The sequence below is a fragment of the Lissotriton vulgaris genome, chromosome 1_1, assembly GCF_964263255.1.
Source record: "Lissotriton vulgaris chromosome 1_1, aLisVul1.2, whole genome shotgun sequence".
In the NCBI taxonomy this organism is placed as follows: Eukaryota; Metazoa; Chordata; class Amphibia; order Caudata; family Salamandridae; genus Lissotriton; species Lissotriton vulgaris.
Window position 1 is genome coordinate 776,152,064 of NC_141685.1, and position 16,981 is coordinate 776,169,044.

General features: G+C 41.4%; 1 protein-coding gene across 1 annotated transcript in view; it reads left to right on the forward strand.

Annotated features, from left to right (window-relative positions):
- The window catches only part of PRG4 (proteoglycan 4), a 486,064-nt gene that overhangs the window by 365,731 nt on the left and 103,352 nt on the right, over nucleotides 1-16,981 (forward strand). Inside the window, exon 19 of the mRNA XM_086956081.1 lies at nucleotides 12,853-13,128. Within this exon, the coding sequence (XP_086812207.1) occupies nucleotides 12,853-13,128 (276 nt within the window). The remainder of the gene's footprint in view (nucleotides 1-12,852; nucleotides 13,129-16,981) is intronic.

Genomic DNA, 16,981 nt, shown 5'->3' on the forward strand with positions numbered 1-16,981 from the left:
AACTAGTCCAGAGCGTTCATCCTCATCACCCCCTTCTAAGGAAACAATTGCAGAACTTTCATCTGTTCCTGCTCCTTCTGAGGATGCAAGTGTGTCATTCGCAGCAGCACCTCCTAAAGAAGAAAGAACAGAGCCTTCCTCAACACATTCTTCTTCTAAGGAAGCATCTGCAGAGCATTCACTAACACCTTATTCTCCTAAGGAAGCAATTACAGAGTCTTCATCAACACCTCCACCTTCCAAAGAAACACGTGCTGATATATCATTGTCACCTTCTCCTTCTGAGGAAGCAAACTCAGGGTTTTCATTAACACCATCCCCTTCTCAGGAAGCAAATACAGAGCTTTCACTGGCACCTTCCCCTTCTAAAGAAGCAAGTGGAATGCTTTCAGAAACACTTTCTACGGAAACAAGTGCAGAGCCCTCGTCAACAGCTATATCGTCTAAACAAGCAAGAGAAGAGCTTTCAGTGACACCTTCTGTGAAAGGTAGTGCACAACAGTCAACATTGTCACCTTCTAAGGATATAAGTGCTGAGAATGTAACACCTTCAACTTCTAAAGAAACAAGTGCTGATATATCATTGTCATCTTCTCCTTCTGAGGAAGCAAACTCAGAACTTTCATTGACACCATCCCCTTCTCGGGAAGCAAATACAGAGCTTTCATTGACACCTTCCCTTTCTAAAGAAGCAAGTGCAGTGCTTTCAGCAACACTTTCTACGGATGCAAGTGCAGAGCCCTCGTCAACAGCTTCATCTTCTAAACTAGCAAGAGAAGAGCTTTCAGTGGCACCTTCTGTGAAAGGTAGTGCACAACAAAATTCAACACTGTCACCTTCTAAGGATACAAGTGCAGAGAATGTAACCGCTTCACCCTCTAAAGAAACAAGTGCTGATATATCATTGCCCTCTTCTACTTCAGAGGAAGCAAACTCACGACTTTCATTGACACCATCACCTTTTCGGAAAGCAATTACAGAGTTTTTACTGGCACCTTCCCCTTCTAAAGAAGCAAGTGCAGTGCTTTCAGCAGCACATTCTAAAGAAGCAAGTGCAGAGCCCTCAACAGCTTCATCTTCTGAACAAGCAAGAGAAGAGCTTTCAGTGACACCTTTTGTGAAAGGTAGTGCACAACAGTCAACACCGTCACCTTCTAAGGATACAAGTGCAGAGAATGTAACACCTTCACCTTCTCAAGTAGTCATTACCATTGAAGAATGGTTATCAATACCTTCACCTTCCAAGGAAGCAAGTATAGAACTTTCATCTACAATCCCACCTTTTCAAAAAGCAACTGCAGAGCTTTTGCCAACACCTTCGCCCTCTGGGGAGGCAAGTGTAGAGCTTTCAGCAACACCCTCTAAGGAAGCAATTGCAAAGTCTTCATCAATATCTTTGCCTTCTGAGGAAGAACATGCAGAAGAATCAACACAGTCACTATCCAAAGAAATAGGTACAGAGCATTTGCCAACATCTTTAACTTCTAAAGAAGCAAATGCAGAACTTTCTGAGACACCATCCCCTACAATTGAAGCAAGTGCAGAGTCTTCCTCAACAGCTTCACCTTTAAAAGAAACAAGTGATGAACTTTCAGTGGCACCTTCTAAAGAAGCTAATGCACAACAATCAACAATGTCACCTTCTGAAAAAGTGCATGCAGAGCATTTATTGGCACCTACTGAGCCAGATATTGTAGGAATTTCATCAACACCTTCACCTTCCAAGGAAGCAAGTGCAGACCTTTCATCTACACTCTCACCTTCTAAAGAAGCAAATATAAAACTTCCATCAACACCTTCACCGCTGAAGAAGACAAACACAGAGCATTCAGCAATTCCTTCTGAGGAAACAAGTGCAGAGGTTTCATCAAAACATTTGCCCTCTGAAGAAGCAAGTGAAGAACAATCAACACTATCACTAACTAACAAAAAAAGTACAGCGCTTTCATCAACACTTTCACCTTCTGGGGAAGCAAGTGCAGAACTTTCATCAACACCTTCATCCTCTAAGGAATTAAATACAGAGTTTTTGGTGACACATTCTAAGGAAGCAGGTGCAGAGGTTTTGTTGACACTTTCACCTTCTAAGTTAGCCATTACTGCACAATCCTCAACATATTTACCTTCCAAAGAAGCAAGTGCCGAGCATATATCAACACCATCACTTTCTCAAGAAACTAGTCCAGAGCTCTCATCAAATTCGTCCCTTTCTAAGGAAGAAAATACTGTAACTTCATCACCGCTGTCACCTTTTAAGGAAGCAAGTGCAGAGTTTTCATTGACTTCTTCAACTTCCAAGTTAGCAGGCACAGACCCTCCATCAACACCTTCACCGTCCAATGAAACAAGTACTGAACTCTCATCAACATCATTGCCATCTAAGGAAGCAAGTGTTGAGCCTTCTACTGCACCTTCACCTTCTACGGAAGCAAGTGCAAATCTTTCAGTAACAGCTGCAAAGGAAGCTAGTGCAGAGCTTTCAGTAACTCCTTCTGTTAAAGCAGCGGCAGAGCTTTCATCAATACTGTCACTCTCTAAAGAAGCAAATGCAGAACATTCAACTCTGTCACCTTCTAAGGAACCAAGATTAGATTTGTCATCAACCTTGTCACTGCCTAAAAAAATAAGTGCAGAACTTTTATCAACACCTTCAACTTCCAAAAAATATATTGCAGAGCTTTCATCTAGTCCATCACCTTCTAAAGATGAAAGTACAGTACTTTTCTCAACACTTGCACCTTCTAAGGAAGAAAATGCAGACACTTCCTCAAAACCCTTGTCATCTAAAGACTCAACTACCGAACACTCAACAATGACACCATTTAAGCAATCAAGTGCAGAGATATCATCAATAGCATCATATATTGAAGAATCAGGTACAGACCTTTTGACACCCACACTCCCTGGGGAAACAATTGACAAGCTTTTATTGACACGTTACCCTTTCCGCAAAATGAATGAAGACATTTTATCAACACTTTCAACTTCAATGGAAACACATTCGGAACTAGCATCGCTGCCTCCTAAGGGATCAAGTGAAGCACTTTCATCAACACTCAAGGAAGTCAATGCAGAACGTTCATCAACACCTTCTCAGCAAAAAAGTACAGCCCGTCCTCTCACGTCTTTGCCTAACGATAAGGTAACCACTGTACATTCCTTGATGGCTGTGTCTGCTAAAGAAACAGAAAGTGAACCTTCCCATTTGCTTCTCACTCCTGAAGAAATTAGCACTGAAATGCATCTTGTAGTCGAAACAGCAAGTCTACTTGTCTCTACTACAAGCCAAACCAAAACCTCTGACAAAAATAATTCAAAGATACATATTTCCACTCGTACCATGAAACAAGATATAGCACACAATTCCCATACACTGTCTACTGTCACAGCAAGTCCAGCATCTAACCTCCATGAGCAAAGCATAACTACCACAAACCTATTCCACAGCCTCTCTGCCTCATATAATGTGACTAGTGCAATAACAGTAAAAGGGCCAAGTGAAGATACATATGCACTTCCCAGTTCTCCTTCTGCTCAGTTCAAGGATGAAACATTTAGTTCACATGTAGGTACAGAAAAACAACACTCAAGTCAGGTACCAAAAATAACAGAAACCACAACAGAAGTGCTGCACATACCTATTTCCTCAGTACACAGTGAAACTGACAGGAACAATACTCAGATTACCCCATCAGGAACTTTCAATAAACAAACTGATGGACCTGCAAGTACATCAGAGAGCAAGGCGATCCTAAATGAATTCCTGAGTACAACCAGAATGTCCCCAAGTATTACACCTCCTTCAGAAAAGATGTTTATGTCTGAAGAACTGTACACAATTCCTCTTGCATCGCTGGAAAGGATAACTGATACTAGTTCAAGTTCAAGGCTCCGAATAATCACCACAGAAACAACCAAAAGGACAACATCTATTGATCAACAATCAATTGCAACCTATGCTACTCCAGAGCAGCGTGCAGATAATGACAGTTTAATTAGTTCAGCCTTCACACATTTAGAAATAACAAACACCACTGCTGTTCCATCACACACCTGGACTTTGCTGTCTGGTAGTTCAGAAAAGTCTTTTCATGCGAGTCCAAGTCCTAAAAACCTCAATGACATTATAGATAGGGAAACAACAGCACCGCTTTCAACTGTGTCATATTTGCATCACATTTCCTTCAAGCCCTCAGTAATTCCCCTCATTACAAAAGATAAGCCAACTACAGGTTCTGTCAATTCTTCTGAAGGACCTATTGCTCTGTCAAGAACATTAAGTTCCAGCAAGATTCAATCAAGCTCACTAGCAAAAGACTTAGTGAGCCACAACCCTGCTGTAAGGATGAGCGCAACAACCGGAAGACATGTCGATGAGAGGGTTACGATACTTAGAGAAGGCCTAAACACCATAAAGAAATTTATGAATATGCCTTCTCTGTCTACCACCAGTGGTCCAGAAAAGAGAGAGCACTCAACAGAGAGGCCATTAATTGTTGATAGAGTTGCCTTTGAGAAGGAAGCTCCAAGTGCTATTTCATCAAGACCAAAGACTCCAACGGGATTTCCTGCTGCCATCACAACATTAGGTTCAAAATACCATGACACTAGAGCACTTGTAGACAGGCTGAGCATAAAAAGTACTACTGGTCCCCACAAGAGTACAGGAAATAAAAACGTTTCAAAAGATTCTCAATCTGAGACTCAAAAAACAACTGTGATTCCTGCTGGATTTGGCCTTTCAGGTAGAGCTCAGAGGCTATAAACTGCATATTCCATAAATCTTTCAAAATCTTTGCTTCTACAAAGTCAATGCAACAAGACACACAAGCATGATCAATCATCCTACACCTAGATTTCCCTTCGCCGTATGACCCCATGAGCAAAGCACATGTAGTTTTAAAAAAAGTCGAATGCCTTATTTACATCAAGGGGATTTTGATAAGAGTGGTTACTCGAGGTGGATGGAGGGCTATCTGGAACCTCTGTAGGAGGAAGCGAAGTTTGGGAATTGTCTCTAGCCCTCTCCATTCATTGCCTTTAGCACTGCTGTAACCACCAGTTAGTACTTCTATATAACTATTTCTATTTGTCCTCCCAGGCTATAAAATACCAAGTTGGCTTTGATAAGAGTTTTCTTGAAAGTAGCTTCACTTTTTATTATTATTTTAAAGCTTAACTTTGTATTTCCTGAAAATTTGTGCAAAAAAAGGTATTGCAGATTTGGATCTCTTTCAAAAGTAGAAACCTTCAAATGTCTGATCACCTACCTGAATATACATTGTAATATTCTTCATTAACTTCTAATTAAGATTGCTTGGTCAACAGGAAATAGTAATATTTAGAGCAGGGTGAAATTTCCATTGTGCAGGTGTAATCTTGCATAATTCCAGTAATTTTGTGTCACTCTTATTATGAGAAGTTGCTGAAATAATGTCGCATAATTATGCATTGTTTGGGGTAAAGATTTAGCGAGAGCGCACAAGGTCAAAGCAAACAACCGGAACACACATCACTGTTGCTCACGGCACTTGTGCAGTTTACGCTATTATATTTAGCTTCAATATGCATTTCACGCCAAAATATAGGGCAATTTTTAGATTTGTATTTCACGTAATTATGCGTAATGTTTAGAAAATTTCAGATAATTACACGAAAGTAAATTGCACAAATCTTGCACACCCCTAGTTAATATTCCATCTTCCATAGTCACCCATTGTCATTGTATTGTGAAAACTGAAAGAAAAACAAAAAAAACCAAAAAAACATGACACTAATTGAATTTTAAAATTCTTCCAACTTTTTGTACAAGGAGAGATTGGAAATAGGTTATCTACTAAGTGTTCAATAATATAACGAACATATCAGTACGTAAGATGGAGGGACAACTTTTAGCTGCTGATTAAAAACTTTAATTGTTGAGGAAACGGCGGATTCTTTGAACATTTCAATGTCAAGTTCTATTAGTCTCCTCACCTGAGTGGGTGGTGCTCTCCAGAATATGAGTCGTGGTGATTTAAAAGGGGTCAAACTATTGGCTTTGTTGGAACTGTGAGACCTTCAAGTCCTGTTTCTTTTGTTCCCATCCTGCCTACAGGGTGCAAAAAGTTAGGTTTCTACAACTTTTAATTGGACTGATACCTTGCTTTGGGCATACAATGTACCACGTCTTTTCCTTTTCTGTTAACACTATACCAATTTCCTGATTGGTTACGACCAATCATAAAATGACAGACTTAACATTTAATTTAATAGTGAGGGATTTATAGCTAATTCCACTATGTGGGATTTGGCGAATTATCAACTGTTGTTCTTGTGATTTTAGCAATCATGTAGGTTAAATTGTTGAACTCTATACACTATCAATGTCATGCCCTTTTAATATAGTCTTCCTTTGCACTGGATCCACGTTATCATATACTTGCAGGGCAAACTAAGAAAGAAGAGAAGTAAAATGCCTAAGCACCACTGTAGTAAGTGGAAAAAGTGTGGAAACTCTCAGAAAGGCACACTGTCAGAATTCAATACAAGGTTAGGGTGACACTAAGGAAACATATTTGGAGAACCTTAATCGAGCACCATATACTGCTATCCTTTTCAGAGTAGGAAAAGGCCATTTAAAATTGAAGGACATCAATACTTGGTTGATTTGATGAACAAGCATTGCTTCAAAGTACAAATCTGCACATAAGAGAAAATTGAATTACTTTCTACTCTTGATAAATGTAATTTATGCCACTGTCTCATTCACCAAGTCCTTCGACCTGGGTGCTATTGTACTGCCTAAAAGTTTAGTTCTCAGGCCCAGACACCACCACTACTGAGACAAAAGTTTCAAACCTTCACTGTTCTTTTTATGAAATGACCGACAAAAGCTTTGTGAACAACACGAGTTCTGGCTTTGTTTGTGCCAATCGTATTACTATTCTGCAAAAATCCATTTTGATGTCTTAAAAATTGGGCCTTAGCCTCCCGGAAGTTTGCACTTCATCCGAGAGTTCCAGACAATGACAAGTCAATTACTTTTTGTTGTTATTTCTTCATCAGATGGCTATATAATAATGTACCTGGAAAATGGCCAGAGAAGATTTAATACCTTTAATGTATTTTTCCTTACTCTTCGGGAACCAAATCGGTACGGGATTACATCTTCAATTAATCTATTAGTTAGCTAATAAGTCTTTGGTTCCCATTAAATTGCAATTCAAAACGATGTAGATTTCAAAGGGGTAGATCAATCTTTATTGAATTGCAACTTATAACACAATATAGTCCTGTGAATTCTCCATTTCTGGGATTACTTTAAGAACAAGAGACAGCCGCAGTCCATGCAGGTAACAGTGGCAGGGCAGTGAGGCCGCGTTGAGGGGGATTTTGAGGGATGATGCAGAGGGAAAATTAAATAAATAATTAATTTTCCCTCAGCATCATCCCTTAAAACCCCCCAACGCAACCCCACTGCCCCACAGCTGATACCTGCACGTACCACAGCTGAAAAGAGGTGTACAATGTGGCTTTCTGTCCGCTTTATAACTGAACATTTCATTTCATTGTAGTCAGATTCCCTCGTACCAATACTTTGCTTTCACAATACTTTTGTGGTGGCATTTCTCTTTATTGTAGGCTGATCACTTGAGTGTCTTTTTTATTTACAGTGAACAATAATGAAAGGCTGCCTCTCTCTCTCTCTCTCTCTCTCTCTATATATATATATATATATATATATATATATATATATATATATATATATATATATATATATATATATATATATATATATATATATATATATATATATATATATATATATATATATATATATATATATATATATATATACATGCATAAATACATGCCTCATAAGTCTACACCTACCCAATAAGTATTTGAAGGGTCTTCTATTCCTGCACTGGTCACCCAATGATCTCTAGTTCGTTAAAATCCTTGCAGTACCCATATATATTTTTGAAACCATGGAACCACAGGTACCAGTAGTGGATAATTCAAGATTTATCTCTATTACAGTCACTCAGCTATTATTGGCTGATGATGCTAGCGCTACAAATTCCTGCAATGGAGATTTGCTAGGGCCCAGAAAACGTGATGCTGTTAAGCACCTTCTCTGCAAGCACCAATAAGAACGCGCTTTTTCTATAGCAACACAATTTCATTGGCTACAACCAAATTTGTTTAGCGAAAGGCAAAGCAGTTATAGAGCCAAGTTTTTTTTTTACCTCAGGCAGTTGAACAAACTTCCATCTTATGGTGGAGGACCAGGAATCATGTTTATAAGTGGATGAGTGTAGACAACTATTTACAATTGCAGCCACTTGGAAGAAATGTTGCTGAGACCACAAATGGTCCAAACATCTCAAAGTAGTCTTGCACGTCTTTCAGATGATAAAACAAATTGGAAGATTTTTGTGGTCAGATGAATTTTTAAGGCACCTTCAGTTAGAATGCCAATGTTTCAGTCTACAAATTAGTAAAACTAGTTTTCAAACTAGCTTCACTTCTTAATCTTCTGATGAATGTGGTCTGCAAATTCTTCCTTACACTTGCCAAGAAATGGCATATCGTTTGGAAGCGGTCTCTTATTTTCAAGAGTTAAAACAAGCAATATTTTTTTGAACAAAAAGTCAGGAACATTTAGATAAACATAGGCACAATGGATTGTGTGCAGTAAAGAAATATATGATCTCAACAGTACTTTTAGAGATTTACAGGAACTGCAACAGATTTTTTCAAAATGCAAAGTTCCAGAAAGTCCTGTCCCTCGCCTCCAGGAAAATTGGAGGAAGTTCCTTCAAGAACATGTGTGCCAGAGAGAGCACCCAATCACTACGGGGAACATCCTTTACAACGTGGATGTTACCCCGCAGTGCAGTTATGACGCGTCTTTTACAACGCAAGTCGTAACCACGACTTGCGCTGGAGGGAGCTCTAGGCTAAGGAATAGTAGATTTACTATTCCAACACCTTCCCTACTGTATGTCGGCTGGTGTTGGAATAGTAAATTTAACTATTCCTAAGTCCAGCACCTCTACAGCGCAAGTCGTGGTAACGACTTGCGTTGTAAAAGACGCCTTGTAAAGTACCGCGATGTAATACATCGCGTGGTAAGAACGTACATCCATCACTACAGTAAAAAGAAATGCTCTTAGCACCGTGGAACACATTAAGTGGGGAAGGGTCAGATTATTAGGTTTTTGATTCTACCTTCCTTGTCTAAATTTTAGATGAGCTAAACCACTTATAGACTTGAAGACTTACAAACACATTCTGGTTACCCGTAGTTGGTGAGTGCTGAAATTTGTCACACAGGTTTGTTCTTGAATTGCATGTAAATGCCCTTTCCATATTTAGTACCATAGGTGCACAAAATGATGCTATCATCTACACATGATCATGACATGGCTGTGGTAGGACTAGGAGCTTCCCTTTAGGTAAAAAGAAAATGGCATTACTCCCATTGAGGAAATAGAGCAAACAGAACATGAAAATTCAGACAGATATTGAAAATTTCAAAATTCAGGTGAGGATATTTGATTTCAACATTAGCAAAGTGTCCCATTTGATTGTTTGTGGTCAACTAGGTTCCATTATTATCAAAAGATTTTCCCAACTTCACCAACTGGAGATGGCGTGCTACGCACTATGCTTTAAGATTGTAGATATGCACATTTCTACTTGTATTCTCAAACTGTGTTTGCAGTCATATGTCTGATTCAAGACCTGGGGCTTTTTAAATTTCAGACAGGATTTTCCCGATTGGTGTTCTTTTTTTTTTTTAACAAGTAACTAGTAATGACGATATTCTGCTTTTTAGTAGACACAAGAGAAATTTCTCTCACTGGAGCAGAACAGAAACTAAGGTTCATCCACATCCCGGCGCCAAATTCGAAAGCAGGTACTGATTTTGCTTCTTTAGAGCAAGCAAAATCAAAACACTCCTTAAACTGAAATCTGCTCCCAATTTCATTTACTTGGGGACCCCGGGTATGAGCACTGAGTATTATGACATTGATATTTTGTTCAAATAGGCCAAAGCTTTCCGTACTAGTGCACCACTTAGAGAAAATTATATTTTTCATGATTACCACAATACTGCATATTGATTAGGGGAACATTCAATGTAATTGAGTTGTGCGTCTCCTTTCTCTGTTGCCACCAGGCCCCTCTTATCAGTGATCCTGAGGCAAGTGCCCTATCATGGTCTCTTTCACTACACGCATTCAGGTTAGCATTGAGTGGTAATGGGAACTCTCTTACTTTCTGGAATATTCCACGGAAGAAGATTAAATAAATGACCAACATCTAACCAATGATCTCCTTCAGATTCAAAGCTTCCTCCAGGAATTGGAGTATCCTCCATTCATAAATAAGTTCAGTCTCTTGCTGAGGCCAAAGCACGCCTGGAGCGTGAAACCCATGGACAAACTTGTGGCAAGAAAGAGAGTTCATCTTGAAACCTCTCAAGCTAACTTACAAAGTCAATTTTGTAAAAACTCTTTTCCTTTTTGATGCCTACCCCACAAAGAGATCTTGTCAGCCAATCTAGTATAAGTCTTAAGTAGCGTGTGCCCTGTCTTCTGCAGCGGTGTCCAATTGAGGGCTATTGTCCAAATGTCCTTCCTGAAAAGCTTTGGAAGTTTGACCTTCTGTGGAATGATTCAATCATGTGCCCTGCACGGGAAGGCTTATACTACCTAGGTCACTGTTGCAAGGAATACCAGTGTAAAATCAAACAAATGTCCCGTAGGACTCATTCAAGTGATGGTTTAATGTGTTACTCATAGTTAATAAAGACCGATCATATATGTTAATTTGCCATATCTGGTTAAACATCATGCATACAAAATTTTAATTAATCAAGGCCACACTTCTCTTAGTTTCCATTTTAGTCATTCATTTGAGTGGAATAAAGTGCAATTTATACAGTGAAACAATAGTGCATATGACGCACTGCTAAAAATGTGAACATATATAGAGACATGTACATAAATACAAACAGTCCTCAGATACCGCAAACATGAGCATGAGATTGTATGAAATACTCTACATGTGCTCCTCATTCAGTGGGTGAGGAAAAAAACAAGGGGGGAGTGAAGACAAATATTACCGGGTCAAAACGTCGACAACCCCTGCCCTTTGCGTGTTTCTTGATTTATTGAATGAGGAGCATATGTGGATTACTTCATATGATGTCATGTACTTATTTGCTCAGCCTTGGGACTTATGTGTCTAAGTATATTTCTTTATATTTGTTCAAATTGTTAGCACTCCATTGTCTGCACTATTGTTTATATTGCACTTTATTCCACTCAAATAATTGACTCAGCTGGAAACTAAGAGAAGAGTGGTCTTGATTAATTACATTGTGTATAGCGTTATATTTGACCAGAAATGGCAAATGAATACATAGAATCGATTGGATTACCTCTATGTAACACATTGGGTCATCATTCGATAAGTCCCACAGGACATGTTTCATTATACAACGTTGACCTTGTTTCCATGGGCAGATAGTGTTGTCCTTGTTTTGTGTACCCAGCAAGGGATACCAGAGCAGAGTTACAAAGCAGCCTTGCTCTCGGATCTATGGATGTTGGTGCTGTGCTCACCCTTCCTTTGGGGCATTGTTCAGCCGCGGTCCATGCAGGTAAGAGCGGTGGGGGCCGGATATGGGGGGTTTCGACGGATGAGGGGGAAATTATTTATTTAATTTTCCCTCATCATTGTCCATCGAAATCCCCCCTCACCCGGCGCCACAGCCCCACCACTCTTACCTGCACAGGCCACGGCTAGCATTGATGCAGTGTTGGATACCAGACTTGTCTGATGGGTCAGTGGAAGCTGCTCTGCTCACATTCGGCTGTAGGACATGTTCATATAACAATCGATGAACAGAGCGTCTGCCGATTTTAGAGAAGCTGCCATGCTCCTATTCCTCTTCGGGGGACCTATCACGATAGATACAAGCTCTTTCCCTTGGGCTTTAAGGTCAGACAAGCTTTGGTTCTATTGCTGAAAGACTGCATCCACAGTTATTGGCAAGAACCTTTGACACAAGGTCCTGGTTTCTGTGGTGCTAATACTCCACTGCAGGAGTCACCAATATAGGGTTCAAAGGCAGGTTTCTTTTTCTGGCCTTTGAGGTTCTGGGAGACTGCATTAATATCTCAGGTATTTTCCCATGTTGTCCTCTTAGTAGTATACAGTACTTACACATACTCTGCTGCTGCTGAGGATGCCCATGATACAGACCTTCTGTCCTTCTAGAGCCAAGGCTGTGGAAGATATTTGCACACACATTGTATTGGTGCAGTTTAGCCCCCTCATCTTTGACCTTAAGGATTGTACACCACGTTGCACTAATTTTTACTGCGATGAGACCTTGTGATGTGGGATGCGCCTGGTCTCATACCCGTTTCTCCACAGGATTATGCTGTACTCACACTCTGCAGTGGTACATGCCCGGTGTCCCCCGTCCTCTAAGGGTTGTCAATACTACTTTGCTTGCACTCTCCTGAAGTGTATATCAACAACACAAGGGTCGTTACATGCACTGTAATGTCCAGTTACCTTCCAACCTTGGTTGAAATTCCAGTAAGCCGGTTCTAAATGGTTTCTACTGTAACCAGATAAAATAAATAGATTTTTGGTCTATTGGCCACATCTCAACTTTGGACCATACCAACCAAAAACAATGAAACGCAAATAAATAAAAATAACCATATTAAAAACCAGTCCCAAGATGTAACTGGGATGAACTGGAATTTCCTCCAAGGAAAGCAACAGTGTACGGCAAACCTTTTGGAACACCATTTTAAATACTATTTCTTGTTGCAGATGATGAAGGGCTCATTGCGGTTACCACGCAGACGACTACTCTTAAGTCACCAACAACAACGCCGGCATTCCGCATTCCTAACACAACAAGTCCTTGGATGATGCCCAGGCTTTCCACTACGCAAGGAGAATTCAGAAGCACTTCGACTGCTCCAGTAACGGAACAAAGGACACCGGTCACTCGTTCGACACCGAAAACGTATCCAATGATCACCTTCACTGATGCACCAGAGAGCAGGAATACGACACGCACAAGCCCAACAACACCAGCGAATGGTATTATAATAGTTAACATATTGGTCATAAAAATGTTTTTTAAACCTCTGCATTTTAACACATTTGGGGCCATATGTATCATAGTTCTGTTTTGCGATTTCTAAATAGCGATTTTTAAGAAATCGCTATTTAGAAATCGTAAAATGGTATGTATGTAGAAATGAGCTTCTTTTTAGCGATTTCTTAAAATTCCTTAATTGCGATTAGCAAATTGCTAATCGCAATTAAGGAAAAATTTCCCATTCGCTTCTATGGGCCAGGAGGCCCATTGGAATGAATGGGAAATGTGCGATTAGCAATTAGCTAATCGCAAATTGAGAATATTTTCAAGGGTGCAGGGGTGTCCAAAGGACACCCTGCTGCACCCCTGAAAATGACATGTGTGCGCATATGGCGCACATACATGCCCTAAGGGCATGTATGAGCGTCACATGGCACCTTTTGTTTTTAAAAAAGTTGCTTTTTGAAAGGAATTCGCAACTTACCACCAACTTGAAGTTGGTGGTAATTTGCGATTCCTTAGGGACAATTAGCAATATTTTTTTGCATGATACATTGCATTTAAGGAATCGCAAATTGTGCGATTCCTTAAATGCAATCGCAAAATAAGGAATCGCAAATTGTGTGATTCCTTATTTTGAACCACATTTGCTTAAACCATACCAAATTGAGAATTCGCATAGGCCGAAATTCTGCGAATTTCGGCCTTTGCGAATGCGAATTTCAATGATACATATGGCCCAAAGCTTTAAATGTGTATGATCTCTTTGTACCATCAACATGTACTGTGTGGTAAACAGGAGATCCTGACTTTAAATCTCAGTAGTGCCTCCATGCATTGCCTCTCCAGTAAAGCTCATACAGCAATAGAATATCATTAACCATAAAATGAGTGCTATTGAAAACTGTGACTTATTTTTTAGCGGGATGGGTATAAAGTGTCACCAGCAGGATCGAAATAATAGAAATGTATTACGGTAATCCACAGTTGCATTACATTTAGGCATGCAGACATATTTATGCAGTTGAAGACGTGTTGCAGATTTCTAAGACTGTTCAATGCAATCTTTCTGCTCTCAAAACATTTTAGAAATATGCTTCAAACAATGGATTAATCCTATTGATGTACATTTCTAATCTTTTCCTGGAACTTTCATAAATGGATAGGGGAGATCTAACCCTCTGTTTAGCATTCTGCAATCAGTTGGGTAAAATAATTACAACATTTGTTTGGCTGATTGAAGGCACTAGATCTACCGAGTATAATTTTGGGGGGATTTAGCAGATTTCACACATTTATCTAGTGATTAATAGGAAAATATAAAAAATGAATTGTTATCTTTGCAACTTTATTTGAAAGAAGGAGAACACAATGTTAATTCTTGACCTTAGCTATCTTGGGCAGCACAAATGCTTTGCAAATCTCCCTAATATTGCTGTTAGGTGCGTCATGAACCCCCACTTTTGCAGCTTGAGCGGGGGTGAGTGCCACTGGATCTGACATAAAACCTTTAATTGTGTGTTATTTATTTTAGTTCTGATTGGAGATACTAGGGAAAAAAATGTGCTGGGGCTGTTGGAAGGGAAACGAATGCAACAAGAGAGCATGAAAGGAAAGAATGAAGACAGGGAGGAATGGATGAAGTGAAGAAATGATAGATGAATTGATGGGTGGATGGAGAGAGGGATGGATGATTTGATGGACATAGAGGTGGGTGGAAGGATGAAGGGGTGGGTGGGTAGATGAGAGGTAGCCTGATGGGTGAAATGATAGCGAGAAGGATAGAATGATGGAAAGAATGATTGTAGGAATGTGGCTACCTGACTATGGTTACCCCAGATTTTTTGCCTTGTGTTTAGCTGGTTTTCGACTTAGTTGGCCTGGTTCCCTGCTAATCAGGGCCCCAGGCTATCTGCTCTCTCTGTAAAATGGATTCCATGTACCCTAGGTGCATAACCAGATTGGCTTGGATCACCTTATCAGCCCCTGTACAGAGCACTATAGGTGCCCAGGGCATAGGTGCATCCAAGGCCTACCAGGGGCTGCAGCATATCTTTTGCCACCCCTGGCTGGCTATCTAAAATTGACACAACTGGCTGATCACTCAGCTGGGGCAAGGTGGTGTAATCACCCCTTGCTTAGATATAGTATGCCTATATCTAAACCTATCTGGACACATATAAACCTGTGAGCCACTCCTATGGCAGGCCTTAACAATCCTGAAGGCAGAGTGCGTGGTTTAATGTGAGATGGTGCTCTAGCATGAGCTGAGCCTGTCTGCAGCTGTCGGGACCAATTCCCTTAGCTGTTCCGGGATAATGCCAAACCATATACTATTAAGTGCATTATAATCCTCGCGGTTATATGTCAACTTTGGTTTGGCTTTATCAAAACATGTCGTGTAAGGTGTCATACGAATTGGAATACTACCCCCTCGCCAGTCCTGGCGACAGGGGTAGCATTCCACCCCTCTAGAGGGGACGACATGTTACTTTTGCTAAAACGCGGTTGATTTTTAAAAGAGCCTCAGATCCACAAAATGGATGCTTCTGCCACAGACACATGTCTGACCTCCTGCTGCTGACCGAAACTCAGCAGAGGAGGCCTGGACAAAGGCTTTCCTGTTGCAGGGAGGTGTCACACCACCCCAGACAGGAGATAGTGGATTGTAGCAGGGAGGTTTGAATGAAACCAGACAGTGCCTGGGGAGCACAAGGCTTCCCCTTGCATAATCCGGTCAAACCGGTTCTGGGGCAGCCCAGCCCCAGCTCCAGTGAGACCTGGACAAAGGAAAGGGGGTGTAACCACCCCCCTTCCTGGTCCCACCCATAGGGGAGGGACCTAGCAGGAGATCCACCCCTCAGATTGGAATAAGAGTGGGAGCAACTCAGATCATCCTGAAGAAACATAAGAAACGAATTCTGGACCCTTCGACATTCTATTCAACATAGAAGCCTGAAGAATCTCCCTTGTGGTCAAGGAGTGACCACCCTGTGCAAACAGGCACCATCCAGCCCTCGACCCTTGCTTTGTTGCAGTTCCCGCCGGAACTCGAGCGACAGAGATCGACGAGATTAAGCTTGCCTGCCTTCTCCCAGCCCGATCCACAGTCCCTGCAGAGCTGAGACCAGTGGAGGCGACCGGAAGCATGGGGCACGCCATCTTGAAAAGGCCACGAGACACTGACCGTGCAGCCCACGAGTAACCCTCGAAGCTGTACACCGGGGTTTGAGAAGCCCCCACCCCGAGCTACACTTGCACCAAAGCTACCCCCTCCACACTCGACGAGTGCTGCGTGGGGCCCTTCTGCTTGTGTTGGCTCGACGCGTTGGCCCGGTCACTTGCCAGCTGGCTTGTGGCCCCTGTGCCGACGAAAACTTGAATACGACTTGCTTTTCTGGTTGCTCCAGATCTGCACCAGCTCCTGTGAAAAGGAGCCCCCACTCTGACCCTCCTGGTTTGAGTGAGAAGCAATCTCCCGGTTCTGCGTGGATTGCTTTTGCCAAGTGCTGTTTGCTGCAATCTTGAAGCCGACGGTGCTGACGGCGAGAGCCTACGTGGGACAGATCGTGACCTGCTCCTGGACGTCGCAGATGCCCCAGAGCCCACGTGACAGCGGAGAGAAGCCTCTCGACAACCACCTGATTGCGCCCGACATTGCCTGGTTCCGTCCTGGTTCCACCCTGGTCACTGCTGAGTGACCCAGACTCTGTCCCCTCTGCTTTCAGGTACTTTTCGACTTCGATCCACCCTTGGATCACACTGGACACTTCTGCTTCCCATCGCCTGCAGCTTCTACAGCTCCAAGCACCAAGAGCCTGCGTGTCAAAACCCGACGCCACTTCGACCCAG